The 17,702-nt window shown below is 40.9% G+C and overlaps 1 protein-coding gene across 1 annotated transcript in view; it reads right to left on the bottom strand.

Annotated features, from left to right (window-relative positions):
* WDR11 (WD repeat domain 11) overlaps nucleotides 1–9,347 on the bottom strand; it is a 35,185-nt gene extending 25,838 nt beyond the window's left edge. Inside the window, exons 1-8 of the mRNA XM_066323477.1 lie at nucleotides 9,245–9,347; nucleotides 8,315–8,426; nucleotides 4,873–5,026; nucleotides 3,844–4,017; nucleotides 2,562–2,748; nucleotides 1,929–2,094; nucleotides 1,564–1,678; nucleotides 458–653 (exon numbers count right to left, since the gene is read on the bottom strand). Of these exons, the coding sequence (XP_066179574.1) occupies nucleotides 458–653; nucleotides 1,564–1,678; nucleotides 1,929–2,094; nucleotides 2,562–2,748; nucleotides 3,844–4,017; nucleotides 4,873–5,026; nucleotides 8,315–8,426; nucleotides 9,245–9,330 (1,190 nt within the window). The 5' untranslated portion in view covers nucleotides 9,331–9,347. The remainder of the gene's footprint in view (nucleotides 1–457; nucleotides 654–1,563; nucleotides 1,679–1,928; nucleotides 2,095–2,561; nucleotides 2,749–3,843; nucleotides 4,018–4,872; nucleotides 5,027–8,314; nucleotides 8,427–9,244) is intronic.
* Nucleotides 9,348–17,702: the final 8,355 nt, after the last annotated feature.

Genomic DNA, 17,702 nt, shown 5'->3' on the forward strand with positions numbered 1-17,702 from the left:
GCTTCCTATTGTTCAGTGTCAAATTCATACAAATCCAGCAGAAAGCCATTCCCCTACTAAAAGTGTAGCTCTTTATAGACTCATTTGGTCCTCCCATACGACTGCAAGTGAGAGATCCATTCCTAAAGAAAATTATGTGGTCTGAAGAAAGTCAAATGAGAGGAAAATGCTCTCACAAAATAAAGCAAATAGTCATTCTATCTTTTGTTTTCTTAGTTCAGACAGTCAGGATGGAACTGCCTTTAGAAAAAAAAAAAGAGTAAATACATTTCCTGCACTTCCCCAAAGAAAGGGAACTGATCTATCTGGATGTTTGTTCCTCCTTCACTCACACCCATGCAGAGCACATAAAACACTCCCATGCACAGAAGGATCCCTGTTGCCTTTAAAATACAATGAAATACTGAACACCACTTGGAAAGAAAAAAACTCACGTAAGAAAAATAAATCCCATTACCTGTTCCTCACATTTCTGCCAGAAATGCTGGATTTTAGCTCCCAGATCATCACCCTGCCATCACTGACTATGAGAGCTGCAGCATTCTCATTCACTGGGCAGCACACCATGCTGAAGGGTCGGACTGTTTTGGTCACCCTGATAGCATCACACTGACTTCTTAAATCATAAACCAGCTCCTGAACTGGCTCTGGATCTGAAACACCAATACCCACAGAGAACAGAGAGAAAAACATGGGGTGTGAGAAATCAACAGAGAGAAATGTGCAGCATGACTGAGCACTGTGATTGAAATCCATGTGCTTCCTATACAACAGCTAGGAAAAGAAATCAAAAACAACACACTCCTGATCTTGCTGAACACAACAAAGCTCTGGAATGTTCTCCAAAATGTAACTTTGTCTTTGCAATATATATTCTTGCAAAACCTAAAACAGTAACTGTTTGACAGCTGGGCAGAACCTGCAGCTGCTCTCCACAGCCCAAAACTCCAGGTTTATTGGTAAACTTGGAAGCCAGTAATGTAGCTCACAGGAAATTAGCAAACTCCCCAAACCAAAATGAATAAACTAAACTCCCTATGACTTCCTTTTTTTCCAGACTCCACCATTAGATTTAAATGATCATCCTTTGTAGCATTTCATGAGACAGAAGTTTAATAATTCAGATTTTAATCTAAATTTAAGCCCATATCTTAGATCTAAAATCATTTTTCCCATTGACCAAATTACCTCCAAAATCTCGGGTTTGCCTAAAAAACGTTTTTTTCCTTAAAGATAAAAAGAACACACCAATATTTTATTTAAAACATTATGCTATATGTGACTGTTAAGCCACTTAGTAATTTAAGTAGTATTTAGCAATACAAGGATATTCAGGAAGTCAATATTATCTATTTTGCACTTACTATCAGGGAATTCAAAAACTTTTTGAATTTGTTTTGGGAAAACACAGCATAAATTTAAATTCAACACATGAGAGACAAAACACTAGAAGGGCACTAGATTCACCACCCTGTATGAGGCATGATGGCCATAACTGGTGTTAAAATTATTAATTAAAAAGCATCAAAGCTCATTTCTGGACATTCTTGGTGCAAAACTCACCTGGCTCCTCATTAGGAGTTGCAGTGATGCTGCAGTTGGATCTGCGAACCCTCAAGGTGATACAACCATTTTCATGTAGGCAAAACAACCCATCCCTCTGGAAACAAGGAATTACCTGGGCAGAGAGATGGTTGTTAGCATGCACAAAATTCAAAATCTGACCCTTTGCAAAGGACACTTGCAAGGGAGCCTACAATTCCTGATGTTAAAAGAAATCATTAAAAATGTTACCATTAAGGCAACGCTCCCATGAATTTCTACAGGATTTATGATGAAGGAAGACGATATATTTGTAAAAATAACTGAAAGGGTTTGATTGAATTGTTTGCTGTTACATTGATAAAACCCAAGCAAATCTTGCTCACCTGTATGAAAGGCACCCCTGTCCTTTCAATGGCAATCACACCCACTGTCTGATTCACTTCCAAGTCAAGAATGAGAATTTCCCTGGGATACAGCAAGAGCATGTAGTTTCTTTTGGAAGGCAAATATGACAGCTGAAGACAGTCGTTGAGTGTTACAGATTCAGCACTGTAAAATCAGACATGAACTTTATCAGGTTGCGTCAATGAACAGATCAAGTTCAAAATAAAATTAAGTTTCACTTTTCCTGCAATTGCATTTTTTCAAGTAACCTCTATTTTGATCACAAGGCAACTGCAGATTTCCATTTACCTGTCAGAGCAGTGCAAAGCATCACTGACTTCCAAAAACCCATTCTGTTGACTTTTGTCTAAATAAAATTACAGAGTAATTTTAAAAATTGCACTTCATTCAAATGGAACAAGTCTAACTCTTGCCCATCTCAAATCCAAAGCAATTCACTTAGGAACAGCACTGGCTGCCCTGACATTTACTGGCATTCATGGGAAATTACCCTTAGACACAGTGCTTACTTCAATTTTTATACTCCTGTCTACCTTACAGGCTTTAACCTAAGTACATTGACAAAATCAGGTATATAAAGCATTATCTGAGAAGAAATATTTGCAACCTACCTTGGCTTTTCATTACTGATTAGGATTTTTACTTTATCAAGAGCCTTTTTGGCCCCTGTAGCAGCAGCCAGCTTGTTGTGAGAAGGACTGGAATGGGGACTGGAGATGTAAACTTTCTTCCCTGAGCTGGCAGGAGCTTTGGAAGGGGAGAAGTCAGAGATGAACACTATTCCTTCACTGGTGAGCACTGGACCAAGAATGAAAAACAGCACAATTCAGTCTGCAGCTTGATTGTGGCAATCCATTTTAATGACATTTTGGTGAGGAGAAATGTTCATAACTTTGGTAATACTGTATCAGATGAAAAACTCACAATTCTAGACAATCAGCACTTTCTAACTGAAAGAGCAGCAGATGGTCCATTTAAAATCAATTAATACCAAAAACCTTCAAATTTTAAACATTAAGTTTATATTAAAAACTATTGTATTACTGACAGAAGCGCAGTTATTCTCTCTTCACCAACTGTTTTTCTTTAAGATTCACCATTTAAATAGAAGACAGAATGCACACTAACTGTATCACCACAGTTCTCTTGCAGAGCATTGCTGAGATAATCATTAATTCACATTATTTATGTTGCAGCACAAAGCTCAGCTGTACAGCTGAAGTGTTTATAGAAGGTTGAATGATATGGCAAATAAAAAAATCCCCAAACTACAAAGGCTGGCAACTGCACTGTCTCATTGCAGATCAGGAGTGATGAAGCTGAATGCAAGAATAAAATGGTGACTTCTCCTATTTCTCTCAGTTTCTTTTTGCTAAAATTAATAAATCTGCACTACATCCCCCTTCACATCTGAATTGCTTCTGGTACTGATCTCACACTGAGTCCTCTGAAATCCTTTAAGTTGAAAATAACATTTATTCCTGGTCTACTTATCTCCCTGGCTTCTCCCTCAGCACCCATCCCTTTACAGCCTTTTACATTTCACAGGGCTCTTTATCCTTGGCTTTCCCCAGCTCCCTCTGCACACTTCACACTTCCTTTTGTGAAGTCTCAAACATCTCTTTTCAGATCTTTAACTTCTCCACTCAGGTCTGTTTCCCCCCTCCCACATAACAGCACCTTCTGAAATAAAATTCACACTGGCCAAGGGCTCCCTGTCTTTGCTTTTCCAACTTCTTACTGGCATTTCTGACATTCTCTCCAATCCATTACTTTTAATTTCAACATTTACATTCCAGTTTAACAATTTTCCTGGTCACACACACCTAGGCCCCACTGTTTTATAAATATACAATGTATATGTATATACATATTTATACAATATAAACTTACAAGCTAAATGTGAGGGATCAAAGGGGTCAAATGAAAAAGACAGGATATTTTCAGCGTAACTTTTCTTCCAAAGTTTGGTGCCTGTGTCTGCATTCCACAGCACAATATAATTTGGTGGGTGAACTGCAAGCAGTAAATCTCTGGAAGCATCTTGATTCCACAGCCATTGCATATCTGTCAAAAAAATAATAAAAAAAAAAGGAATAAAATTAATATTTAGGATAGTATCTGTTTGGACCTGAACACATATGTCTTCTCCACTCTAAAACCTTTTAATCAGTCTTAAGCTCAAGAGTAAAATGAAATTGAGTATAACAGTCAGCTCTTTCAGAGCTGGTAAGAGCTTTCCCTGATTTCACAGAAAATAAATTTTTCATTTGGTCTGAAAAATCATAGAAATCTTCAAATGCCATGGTCAGAACTTCTTTAAACCTTCACTGATTTGGCATCTGGAGTAAATAAAATGCACACACAAACAAAAAGCAATAAAACTAAAATGAACTGTAGAAAATAAACAAATTTTCACTGGTTCAGTATCAGACTTAAAATGTTGCATTTTCTTGCACAGGATTTATAAAGCGGAATAATAACAAAAAACAAACAACCAAATTTCATAAGGAGACTTCTTTATAATAAATTTTAAAAGACAATTTTAAAGTAAATTTTAAAGTTTTTAAAATAGCTGAAATGCCCCCCAGAAACCCAACTCCAGTTGAAGAGCAGGAAGATTCACTTGACATAGTAAATGTTACGACTTCAATCAATAACTTTCATAAAAACATTCTACCTTTTTGTCACAACATCTTGGAAAGACATCACCACCACGAATTAAATCTCACAGCACTCCTCTGGGGGACAGTAAATCTTCCATTTACTCATAAAATGAACAAGCAAACATAGAAAGTGCTGGTAATCCCAACAGGAAAACTCCCTGTCAGAACTGAGCAGAGTTTCTAAAACGCAGGTGATGGATTTGTACACAATGCTCCATAAAATAAATCCCATATAAACATCAGGCAGTGTCATTACCTTGGATGGGCTTTGAGTGCTCCTGGATTTCACAACGAGCTGCTCCCGTTGCCACATCCCACACAATGATTTTCCCCGTGGCGTCAGCAGAAGCCAAACGTAAGGAATATGGAGAGCCAATGTTGTGGTGGTAATTTTCCTTCGCCCATTTAACCTGAGAACACAGATGGGAATTGGTTAAAGGAGACAAAGATATGGCACAGACACTTCAGATAATGAACTCAATAATAAAAGCACAGCAATAGTTAATGCCAACAGCACCTGTAACATACCTTTAAGCCACCATTGCTTGTGTAAATTCAAGGTAGGTCAGCACTGTGCTGCATGACTGCATGGATGATATTCTCTAAATTACATAAATGCCAACCCTTGCTCCTGAAGGTAACTACAACAATATACACCATGGATAAAGAGAATTTACTCAAATATTTAGAGGAAACCAAATGGCAACGTTTAAGATTCTGTGGGTACCCACAAACCTAAACCCACTGATTTCCAATCAAATGAAAGCCGAAAAGTTATTCTATTTTTATACACGTGTAATTTTCCTCATCTGACAAATATATTGTGGTATTGGTGAGGAAGGAAGGTTAGTCTTTAATTTATGTGTTGTCTCATAACAAAACAAAACCAAGTTCCTGCTGATGGAACATCTGTTATCCTTTTGATTATTTTCAGCACGTTGCCACCACTGATTTCCAGGTGCCACTTTCCAATTTGGGATTTCAGGTTGCACAGGCTTGTAAACTGGCAATATGTACGAGAATCAGTGTCTTGAAATCTGAAACACTCTGTCTGCAACTCCTCCCAGATTACAGAGGGATGGATAACACTGACTTCTTCCTTATCTATCCCACATGGAGCTGTTTTTTGCTATCTGCTTTTAAGGTGAACTTCTGCCCCAGGAGAGACTGCAGATACTGGCAGAATAAAGATAAGAAATGGGAATTCACCTGCTACAAAAATTCCACCCTGTGTGCTGTCACTGCCTGTCACAGAAAGGGTGAGGCAAACACAGGACTTTCTGCAGGTACTGAAAATGTGACATTTAGAAGCTCAGACAGGACTGTCATTAGGCACCACTAACTTTGCACCATGAACCAGATTCACAGCAGCATTCAGGGCCCTGCTGGCACCTTCGTGCTGCCCCTCTCAGAGGTGTGAGCAGGATGTGTCTCACAAACCAGCTGAATAAATTTAACAGATGTGACACATGCACAGCACACAATCTCTAGCTATAAACTCAAAGCATGTTTCTATCAGAATCACAAAGAATTCTTGAGAGACTCTCCTCTACCTGCAAATCTCATTCTTGCAATTCTTGCTTCCCTGCTGTTCAAGAAAAGAACTGCCCCTGAGGATATCTGCAGGTGGCTGTGTAACTGTAATTGCAAAAACCTACAAAGGTATTTATTTCTCAGTGAAATGTGTATTACTTCGAAGCAAATTCCAAGTGTGAAAAACATCCTTTGTCAAGGGAGGAGCTGTCACCAAGTTTCAGAACAACAAAAAAGGAGATCTTTACATGACCAGCCCTAACCAGAGCCCATGTGCTGCTCCCACACCATGAACCTCTTTCTTCTCTGCAGTCACACTGATCCAACAAGTCCCCACACAGGACCTGACCTTCTGCTACAAGAAATCCTCTTCTAACAGTATTAACCAGTTACTGAGTTACACTGCCTTCAAAATACAGCAGCACTGGCCAGAAACAGGAACCAGAGGTGACTTTTTTTAAGTTTTCCCAATCCATACCACCTCGTTTATAAAGCCTCATTATTGCTGCTTATTAAAGCACCAGAAAGGACACAAAGGCCATTTCAATCCTCTCATTCTTGTCTGGGATCAAAAAACTTCTCTTGTAATTAGATGTTCTTCTGTAAAAGCACGTTTTCAGTACTCTTTGTAAAGGTAAAATCAGATATAATCCATACAAACCCATCTGGACAGATGGACAACTAACACAGATCCATTTTCAGTGCAGCTTTTACCTATTCCACACATAGTTACAACAGCCAAAGGAGAGGATGGAAAATAGAAAAATGGGCTGCAAAAGGATTATGAAATAGCTGCTTTTTTCTTTGCTTTCTTCATAACAGATATGGAATGTTTTGGAATTTTTCTGAACTGCAGCAGAGGTTTTTGGGGAGAAGATCCCCAGTGGACTGAGTTTGCTGGTGTAGCCTCTACTCCAAGGAGTTTAAGGCAGACTTCCAGAATAGATTTCTTATAGATCCACTCCAGCTTATTTGTGCTCTTAGCATTTACACACTCTTAAAAAAACCCCAGGATTTAGGAATTGAAGAAAATTTTTTGGCAATGTAAAGGTATCCGCAATAACCATGACCTCATAACCATTCCATATATAAAGCTCACTTCTTCACAGTAGAAAAAATATTTTTTCATCCTTCCATGTCATAATTTAGCCATTTTCTTACAGTCTACTTCTGTTCATAATGCTTCAGGTAGTGGCTTTCAAAAATTAACTCATAAATTATTGGTCTTCAGCATTTCTTTTCCTGTTGAAATAACGTAACTTCTCAAAGCTAGTGAATGTAACCAAAACTTATTAAAATGCTATCTCTGAGTGGACCAAAACCCAATTTTATTCAAAATTGCTACATAAGCTAAGTGAAAATATTAAAGCAGAAGGCACATTCCACCTTTTTCTTCTACTACCAAAAGATCCCACCAAACTCCCCCTATCTAAGACCTTATTATTCTGCATAAATTATTGACAGCCTTCTAATAAATACAGCACTTGTGCCAAGGAGCATCCAACACATCTGCCAGCCAAACAATCCTCTAAACCCTAAACCCTCTGTCATTGTCCACAATCAAAGAAATGATGAATCAAAGAAATACATCCTGTTCCACCCTCCACTCAAAGCAAAACTCTGCAATTTCAAGTCAAGGACACTCAAAGGAAAGTCCAGGTACCCTACACTTAAACTAAAACTTTAGCCATTTTATATCACTAACATAAATGTTCAGTTTTGTCTGTTATTGTTTGTTTTCTAAGTAAGAAAAGAAGAAAAAGGTTAAAAGTAACTTTCTAAACAAATGGTGCACTTCCACAAGAGGGAGGATCAGAAAAGGCAGCAGCAAAGAGCTCCATTTGGCATTTTGTAATGTTCAGTTAAAATCCTCTTATGTTAAGAGCTTTCTTAGAAACATACCTATGTTCTGTAACACTAACAAATGTTTCCAGATATTCTATCTTTTATATTCTGTATTTTTTAGGAAGATATACCATCAACCTCAACTCAAAGTTCAGCATGTATGATGCAACTTAGCTGCAAAAGAGATCACATAAAATACATGTATTTTAAATCAGATTTCATGTGAAAGTCACATGGAACATGATGTCAAGTATTTCCAGCGATTTAGAAGGATAATAACATAAACCCCAGAACCAAGTAACAAACTGGGTCCATCTCACCTTGACAACACTGGCTTTGTGTCTCTCCAAAACCTGCAGGGTCTGGGCAGAGTTGGCATCCACTACGAGCACCAGGGATTGGCATCCATAGGCAATCAAACCTTGCCAGCCCCTGGAAGAGCACAATCAACAAGTAAAACAGAACCAAAGCTCTTCACATCAGGAATGAGAGGGTTTTGGTAAGTTGAATGCATGCTACTAAACACCGTATTTGATGTTTGTTGGATTGTAAATACTATTTAGTAACATAAAAGCATTATAAAATAATATTGCGCTGTCTGCTGGAAGCCTAAGCCAACTCAAAGGATCTCTTTGTGTTCATCTCAGAATCTTCTTCTGTAAGTTGAAAGCATCACAGAGGAATTCATGAAGAGCATTCCCAAATCTTAGACGTAAGAACAGATGTAAGAAATATACTTGCAATGATACAAGCAATTGCATTTTAATTAATTAATTGAGAAAAAAAGAACATGTAAACAATTATTATGGTAACAGTGAAAATCTGCTGAGGCCTGTCTGACTTCAGAAGTTAACCACAAAATCATAGGATGGTTTGGGATGGAAGAGACCTTAAAGCTCATCCAGTTCTACCCTCTGCCATGGCAGGGACACCTTCCACTGTCCCAGGCTGCTCCAAGCCCCAATGTCCAGCCTGGCCTTGGGCACTGCCAGGGATCCAGGGGCAGCCACAGCTGCTCTGGGCACCCTGTGCCAGCCCTGCCCACCCTCACAGGGAACAATTCCTTCCTGATCTAATCTCAATCCACTCCGCTTCAATGGGCACCCGTGTGTCAGTGCCGGAGGGGCTGGGCCACGCTCTGTCCTGCCCAGAGCCGGACAGCAGCAGCAGCTCCCGGGCTCCCGAACCATCGCTCCCCAGCCCCGACTGCCGGCCTAAGCCCGAGCCGGGACCCGCGGCCCGGCCCTCACCAATCCGCCGCGCCCCGGTTCGGAGGGCTCAGGGCGCCCGTCAGGGTCCGCGCCGGCAGCTTGATGTTGACGGTGAAGCGCTGCATGGCGAGGGCGGCGGGGAGGGGAGCCCGAGGGGAGCGGAGCCCGAGGGGAGCGGAGCCCGAGGGGAGCGGAGCCCGAGGGGAGCGGAGCCCGAGGGGAGCGGAGCCCGGCGGGGAGCGGAGCCCGGAGGGGAGCGGAGCCCGAGGGGAGCGGAGCCCAGAGGGGAGAGGAACCCGAGGGGAGCGGAGCCCGGCGGGGAGAGGAGCCCAGAGGGGAGAGGAGCCCGAGGGGAGCGGAGCCCGGAGCCCGAGGGGAGCGGAGCCCGGCGGGCCCGTGCCCAGCCCGCGGCCGTGCCGGCACCGCCCCGCAGGAAGCGCCGCCCCGGCGCCGCCGCCGCTCGGCCCGGCCGGGCCCCGCGGCCCGGGAACGGCAGTTCCGGGACTTGCCGGCCGCCGCACGCCGGTCTCAGAACGGCTCGGGGTGACGGGGACCTCCGGAGATCATCCACCGCAGTGTCACCCCGGGCAGGTGGCGTTTGGGATGGCTCCGGAGGGCGAGACTGCACACTCAACCTGTTCAGAGCTCTGCCACCCTCAGTGAGCAGTTCTTCCTCATGCCGAGCTGTCCTTATCCTGTCGCTAGCACTGAGGAGTCTGGCACCGTGCTCTGACACTCCTTAGAGGTATTTATATGAATTGGTGAGATCCACTCTCAGTCTTCTGTAGCCCGAACAGTCTCTCCTCATCAGAGAGATGCTCCAGCCCCTCATCAGAGAGATGCTCCAGCCTCTCGTCAGAGATGCTCCAGCCCCTCATCAGAGATGCTCCAGCCCCTCATCAGAGATGCTCCAGCCCCTCATCAGAGATGCTCCAGACCCTCATCAGAGATGCTCCAGACCCCATCCCCTCCGTGGCCCTGCTGGACCATCTCAGCAGCTCCGTGGCTTGCACTGAGGAACCCACTATTTGGCACAGAAGGGACCCCGCAGAGCTGCCACCCATGGCCAGGGACACGGTTCTGCTGCTTGGGTGTACATCCATGGCTGGGATGGGAAAGGAGCAGCAGGATGCCAGAGATTCCAGCTCCAGAGGTGCTTGTGCTGCTTGTCAGGCTGCAGCCTGGGACACCTCTCTCGGAAAAGGGCTCCCAGTCCCATCTCCAGGTGCTTGGATGCTGCAGCACAGCCAGAACATTTCTTCTGTTTGTTTCTGTTGTGCAACTTTTATTGCACAGTAGAAATAGAAGCTCTTCTTGACAGTTTTCCACAGCGATTTCTGCTCCAAAGTACCTCTTCAGTGACAAAACACAGAGACAGACCCTTTTGGTGCCCTCATAGCAGCACATGTTGCACCACAAGGCACAAACCCACCTTCCAAATGTCCCCAAGCTGTCATTCACACCAGGCAAAGCCACCAGGGGTGACACATCCCTGGACATTTGTACTGGAGCACACCAGGCTGCAGAGCATTGAGGTTGGACTCAATAATCTCAAAGCTCTTTTCCAACCCAATCGTGTAATTCTGTGAAGCTTCTAAACCGATTTATATAGTGATTAATAATGAGAATTATGTACTTGCAAGCTCATTATTTAACACACATGAGGTGTTTGTTTCTCTTTGAAATAATAATTGTTTGTTTGTTATATTTTGTGGAGAAAAAGATGCCACTAGATGGCCAGAGATGGCAAGAATGTAGTGCCAGCTACTCTTAGATTGTCGCAGTGTCACTTTGTCACTGAAGATGCAACAATGTGGATCCTCTTTTTCCCTCTTTTCATTCTAATCACAAATGAATTTGTCTGAGTGGGAACTCAAGAAACAACCTGCATCTGATGCCTTTTCCAACTCTCTTCTAAAGAAATCTACTCCTGAAGCACAGCACATCTCTCACTGCCCCTTCCAGGTCACTGTAACATTGCAACTTCTTTCTTGAAACTGTCTAGACCCAAAAGATCTCCCTTTACTCTTAAAACTGAAAAATACCTCTTTGGAGAAGTAAAGAGCTTTTTTGTTCCCTTTTCTTTGTCATTATTTGAGGACTACGTGATCTGGAGATCAATTTTGTAAGAGCCTGAGCAGCTACTAGCTTCATTAATTTTAGTTATTTTTGCTAATGGTGATTTTTTTTTTACTCTGTGTCTTTGGGAAACGTGCTGCTGCCCATGTTTTTGGAGGAATTTGGTTGTTTTATTGCTTTGTTGGATTTGGGCTTTCTGAGAAGGGTCTTTTGGAACTTTTATTGCACAACAGAAACAGAACCTCTTCTTGACAGTTTTCCATCTGTTTTCTTGACATCAGAAAACCAAGCAATAAATGAAATGCCTAAAGGAAATAGATACTTTAAGGTAATTGATAAGCACAGATACCAGAAGAAGGGAAGCAAAGGAGGAAATGAGGGCTGTGCCACCAAATTGGTTGAAAGAAAAAGAAGAATCTGAGTGGTTTTCAGGGTCAGATAGGGTGAAAATCAGGGTGAATGAACCAGGTGAATACATATTGGAGGTTCATCAGAGGGATAGGGAGGAGATGAGGAAAAGCTTTTTGAGCAATGATAAGGATCATTGGAAGAGCTGAAAGGAATAGAAATGTGATCTATCAGAGGGAAAGCAGAGTGTGCACTGAATGAACTTCTAATTCCACTTCTGATCCACAGCTGCTCACCAGCACTGAGCGCTCAAGACTGATGCATAGCAAATGGATGTGAACTCAAGATGTTCAGAGACGTTAAATTCTTTTTTTGGGGGTGGTTAACTGGATGTCCTCTTTCACATCTTATTGTTAATTTAAACCACTGCCAAGCAAGAATGCAAAATACATCAAGGCACTTTGTTGTCTCACTCTTCTATAAATATAATGATACATTTTTGGCTGTAAGAGAAAAAGCAAATAGCAAGCTTTTAGCTGTTGAACTGGGTAGTCAGTAATGCTGTTAAACCCACCCAAACCTCTCAGGTATCCAAGATGTGATACCCAGTGGGAGAGACTTATTCCAGACAGCAATAGTCCTCACTAAGGACATGTGGAGAATAAAGTTCTGGGTGATCAAAAAAACCCCCATTTTAATAAATTAATTATTAAATAAATAGTGAGAAGTATGATTTAATATACCTTTTGGCTCATAACTGTAAATTATTCTTATGTGAGTTTGAACAAGAGAAAGTGGGACCCAAGTCTCCCTTTTAGGTTTCTCCTTTACATAGTAATTATTGCAGGAATATTCCTGTGAAAGCTTCTGGGACCTCTCTGATTTCCATGGCCTTAAGTTAGAGCTGCAGGAGCTCCTGGGATCCACTGGTGAACTTTGGATCCACTTTGCATTCCTTTATACAAGCCCCAGTTTGAGGTGGGGGTGTGTAACCAGCCCACACGTGTTGTGGGGCAGGGTTCTATTTGCATTACTAATGATGCTGCTCTCACCTTGGTGGTGGCATTTCTGCTTCTTCAGTTTTCAGCTGGTTAAGTGTCCCTGGTTGAAAGGGGACTGGCTCAAAACTGCTGCCATCGTCTCCTATCAGAGGTTTTGCGCAGTTGAGTTTTGCCTCACACTTTTTTTTTTTTTTTTTTTTTTTTTTTTTTTTTTTTTTTTTTTTTTGCAAAGGGATGTATCTAAAGTCAAGATTCATTTAATCACAGTCTAACTTCATAATCCCAGCAGGGATCTTTCTTTTACTTCATGTTGAATTTTCAGAAAAAGATTAAATAAAAAGTATTGATGAAGGAGATTCTATTTCTGGGGCATCAGAGTTCTGCTAAATTTAACACAAAAATAAAACCAATATATGAATTCCAGAGTGTGGAATATTTAGCTTTGAGAACTCTATCAGCCTGATGCAAAACCAGATGGCTTTAATCAAAGACTCAAACACTTGGCTCCCTTTCCAAATGCTTTCAACTGAAAAGTTTAAAATTCTCCAGAAACTTCCCTCCAAGTGAGCATGGTCTAATCCCATTCCACTGAACCTGCTGGACATGTAAATGTAAATTCTCAAAGGTTGTGGAGTGAACTGTGAAGAGGCTCTAATGACTCCTTGCAGCTTTGTTTTGTTTTGACCAAGTTTCACCACAGGAAAAAATTCTCAAATGCTTTTTCCTGAAAATATTTTCCTTCCCTTTTATATATTTCTCTTGTTCTAAGGGTCCAAAAAGATGGTGAAGTGTAGGATTATTTAATTCGCATATTAAACTGTGTGAATTAAATATTGGTGCCAGTTTTGTGCCATTTCTCTCTAATTTCATCCTAGCCCCACAAGTTTCCTTGTCTGCTGCAGCACAATCACTGAGCAGCCCTGGCCCTCACACTTCTTCCTGGTCCTTTCTTTGAATATTCCTGCAGATGAACATTTACCCACCTCCTTGAAATACAATACAAAAATACCTCAGGAAAAAACCCTTTTCTGCAGAGAAATACTGCAGAAAAAAAAAAAAAAAAAAAAAAAAAAAGACAGAGGTCTGAAAGGTGTGTGATCCCTCACAGACACAAATAGGGAATGAGAATGCCACTCCCAGATATCAGCATCCAGGACCAATTTGATTGGTTTGGACCTCAAAAATTGGGGATTTTCCTTAGAAGAGAAATCAGAATTTTCACTAGCACAACCCTGAGGTTTTTTACTGGTGAGTATTGCTGGAGTTCAGACACTGGCTCTTGCTTTAGGAAAGCATGGAGGGGTCACAGCCAGGCACTGTGATCCAACAAATGGCTTAAAGGGGAGAAGCTTGAAGCATTTCAGGGCTTTGGAAACATCCTGGCAACCTGAGAGAGCATTTGTTTATTATTTTATTAGGTACCAATGAAGTACTTTCTGGATTTTTGGGGTTGTTTTGTAGCTAATAAGTAATTTATCAACATCAGTGCATTATGCTGTAAGATACAGGATGAGAACAACGGTGGTGTGAAGTTGGGATTTGAAATCTGTGTGAAACAATGCAGGATACTCACCCTTGATGAATCAATCAGTGTTCCTGACAACATGAGGTTCCATGACATAAATTTTTCAAGAGGAAGAAATCTCTAAGAAGACAGGCTTCCTGAAAAAATAATGGAAAATGAAGCAAAAACTGATTTTAAGAGCCATCTGCAACTCCATGACTACAACTAATGAACGTGTGAACACAGTAATTTACTGAGTTTGATAAAGTGCATATTGAGAAATAGAAGTGTCCTCATGCATATTGCATATTAAACGGATGGAAAAAGTTTAAATCCATGTTATTAATGTTTTGGGTTGTTCAGGGTTTTATAAACTAAATTAAAAAATTCAAATGTCCAGAAACCATGGTAACCATGTATATCCAGTAAAGTGTGATTAATTTCTGCACCTTATATAACCTACACATTCATATTTAAGCTTGGATGCTGCCCAGGAATAATTCTTAGGAGAGCACAAACCTTAATTATTTAATGATCTATAATATTTTCATTAAATGGTTTTCACATTCTTTGGGAAAATCTGTATTAGGACTTGTTTTTACCCGATGTCCAGTGGAGTTTGGGAGTCAAAGTGTGGCCCTGCCTCAAGGCTCTGGATGGAAGACACACATTGAAAATAAATGTGTAGAATTCAGCAGGCAGCAGCACAATCTGCATGTGGGAAGTTAAAAAAAGCCAAACCAGCCTGGCACATCAGCCACTGGAACCACAACAATTCCTTCACCAGTTCCTCTCCTCCACAAAAAGGGGTGAGAATTCTGTGTTCTCATGGGTTCTGATGCAGTGAAACTTTGAGTGTCTTCTAAGCTCGAGGGACACTGAAGATACTGAAATCCTGGTTTGATAGAACAAGATAAAGTATTAAATAAAACACTCATGTGACCTGTGAAAGACAAAATCCCTCTGCACATGGAAGGAGCATGAGCAGGCTGACAGTGGTATTAAAGTGAGGTTTTGTTCACCACTTTTGCTGCTCCTCCAGTGCTCCTGGGCTGTTCCTGTGGCTGCCCAGGTGATGGATGTGATCCCACAGCCCCCCTGAGAGGCAGCAACTGCTTCAGGTCATTGTTCCTGAGAAGGCATCACATAGTCAGTGTTTAAAGAAGCTTTATAATCACTTTTCTTCCCTAATAAAATACATTTTAAGAGCGTTAGGCAATGTTTTTGCTGCGGGATTTTTGTTCTTTGGTGGATTTTGATGCTCATTTTTGTAGAGCATCCTGAAAAATGCTCTGATCCCTTTGATATACTTACATATATTAGGTGCAAGGCCTGAGTATGGCAGGTAAACAGGAGTAAAAAATAAAGTTCCAGGAAAATTCCATAATTATGATGCACAAAGCTTGCTTTCCATCTCAGCACAGTGGTGACCTGTGACTTCCCTCTAGCTGTGCATGATTTCCTTTTCCTCTGGAGTAATTATAAATTGATCACAGGCAGGAAGAGAAGATGCAGTCTTTGGAACACGAGGTTTAATTGCACCACAGTTCCCAGACAACTTGATTTGGGATTTTCCACTTTTCCAGCTTAAATAAAAGAGTGATCACAGAGGAACCAGCCTTTGAGAAGCAGAGTGTCATGCAGCACTCTGGCAGAACAAAATTATCATCTATTGCAATCTGCATGGTGGCAGCAGAAAAAGAATACACAGATTTGTGTCAGAGAGCAATTCCACACAGCTGCTGAGATCCAAAAATTAAATAAAAATATTTTAAAAATCAGCTTCTGGAGCTGGTTCACTGATGATGTTACAAAGATTGTGGCTTTTGTTGACAGCAATTAAAGTCTGGGAACCAGAGGAACGAAAAAAATCTGCGGTCAGTGCACTGAAGGGAGAACACAGGAGCCTCTTCTTCAAGGCTGCTTGCTGCCAGTCCTGCTTTTCACACTTTAAACTGTTTCTCAGGGGCCATTGAGTTACAGAAAGGAATCAAATGAGTCTTAATACTTTTCAGATTTCAGATTTTAAAGAGCTTATGTAAATATTTCCCATAAGTACAATAAATATTTGATCTGACTTTGAAATAGTGCTGGAAAAGCAAGTTTTATGACCACTGATAAAGGCAATGTAGAGGTAAAAATCCTCATAAGGCCCATCACTTTTGACATATTAAGTGTCCCGACCTTAAAAGTATCTGCAGGGTAGGAAATGACTTGGCTGAAATACTGAATCTGAATATTAAAAGACAAATGCAATGTATCCATATAGATATGAAAATCATCCTCAGAAGAATCCATTAAAAAAAAATCTAGTAAAGATCAGAACCAACCATGAATAAAATGTATTTCTTTACAGCCCTGTCTGAGCTGTAAATGTTGGTTTATGTTCTGTGACATTGGCAGTATCCATCTGTCCATGTGGTTTCGGTAGACTTAAGCCTTTCAGAGTTGGAGAAAACACTTTTCTAAGACTGTCAGTGCTTTTGTTGGACCCTGGGAGAAGAATATTTCTTGAATTCTTTTTGGGGGAAAAAAATAAACAAAAACCAAGAGTGGTTTTCAAGGTTTATATATCAGTTTTATAAGCACAGGATCTGCTGTCAGCAAAGTTCCCATCTTCAAAACTCCAGCAAGTGAAAGCAGGTGGCTGCTTATGGCAGCAATGGAGAGAAATTGAGAGATGAAAGAGCACGAGACAATGATGAAGATCCCTATGAACCTGAAGAACACAGCTCAGAGCTCAGCTGCTGCCAACCAGGGCACATAGATTGTGGTAAACACAATTTTCACAGATTAATTTTTCAGCTCTTCTTTAAAGGCTTCCTTCCTTTTATTTCCCATTCCTTTGCTAACTGTTTCTTCCAGCAGTTCTGGAAGTTTTGCTGGGAGAAGGAGCTGATATTTAGTTTTAATACAAATTAAAAAGACACTTTTTTTTGACTGACAAGGGTAACAGATCTAAAATGGTGAGCCCAAAGCACCTTTCCCCTGCTTATCAATTCTGCTCCATCTTCATCCCTATAATTTTCATGTTCCTTCTCTTTGTCTCTCTTTGCTGCATTTTGCTCAAAGTGGGGAATAGAGATGTTTTTCATATAGTGGATTATTATAGATGAGTTTTCCATAATAAAACAGTTCTCAAGCTCACTACTCTCCACAGAATTTTAAATGAAATATCCCCGATTTGATGACAGAATGATCAATCCAAATCAGATCCCAGGCATGAAAGCTTCAGAGCAGAAAACATAAAAAATAATTAAATATTTAGCACGAGTTATACAATATTAAAACCAAAGGAGACTCAGAGCCAGAGGAATGCTATTTACAAAGCATTCTTCATTTTGGCACAAGAAAAATGTTTAACCTATTAACAAAAATATTCCTCAAATACAACCACAAGTTCCTAACTTCCCAACTTTTTGTAAATGCCGCTTTAAAATATTAATACGTACTACTTAAGGCTTCTGACTTGCACTTTTGATAATGACAGTTTTTTAAAACCAAGTAGAACATGTGACAGCTCTTGCAGGGCTCTTTTCAGCCTAGTGGGAGCCTCAGTCTTCCT

This window comes from Sylvia atricapilla, chromosome 8, assembly GCF_009819655.1.
Source record: "Sylvia atricapilla isolate bSylAtr1 chromosome 8, bSylAtr1.pri, whole genome shotgun sequence".
NCBI classification, from domain to species: domain Eukaryota; kingdom Metazoa; phylum Chordata; class Aves; order Passeriformes; family Sylviidae; genus Sylvia; species Sylvia atricapilla.